The 2,346-nt window shown below is 68.3% G+C and overlaps 1 protein-coding gene across 1 annotated transcript in view; it reads left to right on the top strand.

The window, feature by feature from the left end:
- Positions 1 to 1,296: 1,296 nt before the first annotated feature.
- Positions 1,297 to 2,346, top strand: part of MVD (mevalonate diphosphate decarboxylase) — a 3,482-nt gene continuing 2,432 nt past the window's right edge. The window contains exons 1-2 of the mRNA XM_085317756.1: positions 1,297 to 1,583; positions 1,988 to 2,287. Of these exons, the coding sequence (XP_085173882.1) occupies positions 1,514 to 1,583; positions 1,988 to 2,287 (370 nt within the window). The 5' untranslated portion in view covers positions 1,297 to 1,513. The remainder of the gene's footprint in view (positions 1,584 to 1,987; positions 2,288 to 2,346) is intronic.

Here is a 2,346-nt window from a genome sequence, read left to right as displayed (position 1 = left end):
GACAGGATGCAACAGGATGAGATGGGATGGGACAGAATGGGATGGGATGAGATGAGATGAGATGGGATGGGACAGGATGGGACAAGATGGGATGGGATGAGACGGAATAGGATGAGATGGGCTGGGATGAGCTGGGATGGGACAGGACAGGATGRGATGGGAAGGGAAGGGACAGGATGGGATGGGATGGGATGAGATGGGATGGAGTGAGATGGGCCAGGATGGGCTGGGACGAGAGGGGCTGGGGTGGGCTGGGCAGGGTGCCCGTGCCCCACGGATAGCGCCGCTGCCCCACACGCAGCCCGCGGTGCCCCCACGGCTGTTCCCGGCAGTCCGGGCGGGCTGCGTGCGACGCCGGGGCCAGGCACCCCCCCCCACACGGAGAGAGGCGGAATATTTTCCACTACGAGTGGCCAGTGCATAAAAATACCCCAGGGGCGCGTGCCACTGCCAGGGTGCGGGGTGTCCCGGGCCGGGGAAGCCCTGGAGTGGGAGCACTGGGCACTGGGAGCACTGGGCACTGGGGCGCTGGGAGCACTGGGGGCACTGGGAGCACTGGGTACTTGGTACCAGGAGCACGGGGCACTGGGTAGTGGGAGTATTGGGGGGCATTACGGGCACTGAAGGCATTGGGAATACTGGTACCGGGAGCACTGGGTACTGGGGACACTGGGTATTGGGAGCACTGGGGGCACTATGGGCACTGGAGGCATTGGGAACATTGGTACCGGAAGCACCGGAGGCACTGGAGGTGTGGCACTAGTCACTGGGTACTTGGTGTACTGGGAATACTGGGAGCACTGGGTTGCAGGAGCAGTGAGGGTGTTGGAGATACTGGGGGCACTGGGGGCTTTGGGAACACTGGGAACTAGGCACACTGGAGGCACTGGGAGCACTGGGTAATGAGAGCACTGGGTACTGGGTGCACTGGAGGCATTAGGAGCACTGGGTACTGGAAGCCCTGGGTACTGGGAGCACTGGAGGCCTTGGGAGCCCTGGGCACTGGGGGCGCTGGGACCACCGTGGCGGACTCACGCCGCCTCCCCTCTCCCCCGCACGTCTCTATGGTGTCATGGCGAGCAGGAGCGGCGCATGCGCAGCGCTGCGCTCCAGGCACCAACATGGCGCCGCGCGCCGCTCCGCCTCGCTCCCTCCCCGCTGCGCCCGGCCCGAAACCCCCCGGGGCGGGGCGGGGCGGGGGGGCAAGCGGGGGCGGCCCTGGCGTTCCGGGGGGCGTGGCCAGCGCCGTGGTCTGATCGAGGCTATTGGGCGCCCGGGACCGGCCGCCCTGGCGCCAGCCAATGGGGCGGCGGCAGCTGGCTACAATGTTGCGCGGCGCGGACACGTGGGTGGGCCGGGGCCCGCCCCGACGGCGCGCGGGGCTCGGATCCCGCGTGGGGCGCCGCGTCCCGCGTGGGGCCAAGCGGAGCACTCGCCCGGCGGCCTGGGTCGGGGCTGCCCCTGTAGGGCTCGGATCCTGCCCGGGAGCTGCGTGCGCGGCCGCGGCGCCACCATGTCCGAGGAGAAGGCTCTCACCGTGGTCACCTGCACGGCCCCTGTCAACATCGCTGTCATCAAGTACTGTGAGTGCCCGGGCGTCGCAGTGATGCAGAAGGCAGCCCTGGGGTTGATGCTGCCCCAAAGTGATGAGACTCCAGGGCTTCCCCCTTCCCTAAATCCCTGCTCCACCCGGCCTGGACCCCTGAGGACACCCCCTGGGCTGCCACCGGGATGGGGGTGAGTGCAGCAGGAGCAAAACCCGCTGCCGTCGTGCCCCCCTGCATGGGGTCTGCCCAGCCCCAAAGACGCCAGCTTGCACCAGCCTTCGCGCTGGCAGGAGCCGTGCYGAGCCGTGCCGTGCTGTGCCACGGCCCAGATCGGCCTGGAGCAGGAGGGCGTGAGCAGGGCAGGCCGGTGTGGAGACCCCCGGGGCCTGGCGGCCGGCCGTGCTGCCCCCACGCGTGCCCCACCTGCGTGGCTCTTCCAGGGGGCAAGCGGGACAGCGACCTGATCCTGCCCATCAACTCCTCCCTGAGCGTGACGCTGCACCAGGACCAGGTTGGTGCGGGGAAGGGGGAGCCGGGGCCTTGCACCGAGCRGGGATCGCCCATCGCGGGCCGCCGCTGGGTGCGGGAGCTCGCGTGGGAGCAGGGAATAAAACAGGACCATCTTTGTTCCTGGGGACAGTTGGTCCCCGGAAAACGGTGCTTGTTTTTCTGCCGGCGCTGGGTGCAGCTGGCTGGGTGGCAGCTTCGGGTGGTGGAGCTGCCCAGAGCTGCGGGCAGCTGTGGGATCTTGGAGCTTCGCCCCCGTTTTGCCTCCATCTCCCGGCCTTTCTGCCTTCCC

This window comes from Rhea americana, unplaced genomic scaffold, assembly GCF_003343005.1.
Source record: "Rhea americana isolate MKP2758 unplaced genomic scaffold, rheAme1 scaffold_502, whole genome shotgun sequence".
In the NCBI taxonomy this organism is placed as follows: Eukaryota; Metazoa; Chordata; class Aves; order Rheiformes; family Rheidae; genus Rhea; species Rhea americana.
The sequence above is the reverse complement of the archived record's forward strand: the minus strand, read 5'-3'. Positions and strand labels throughout refer to the sequence as shown.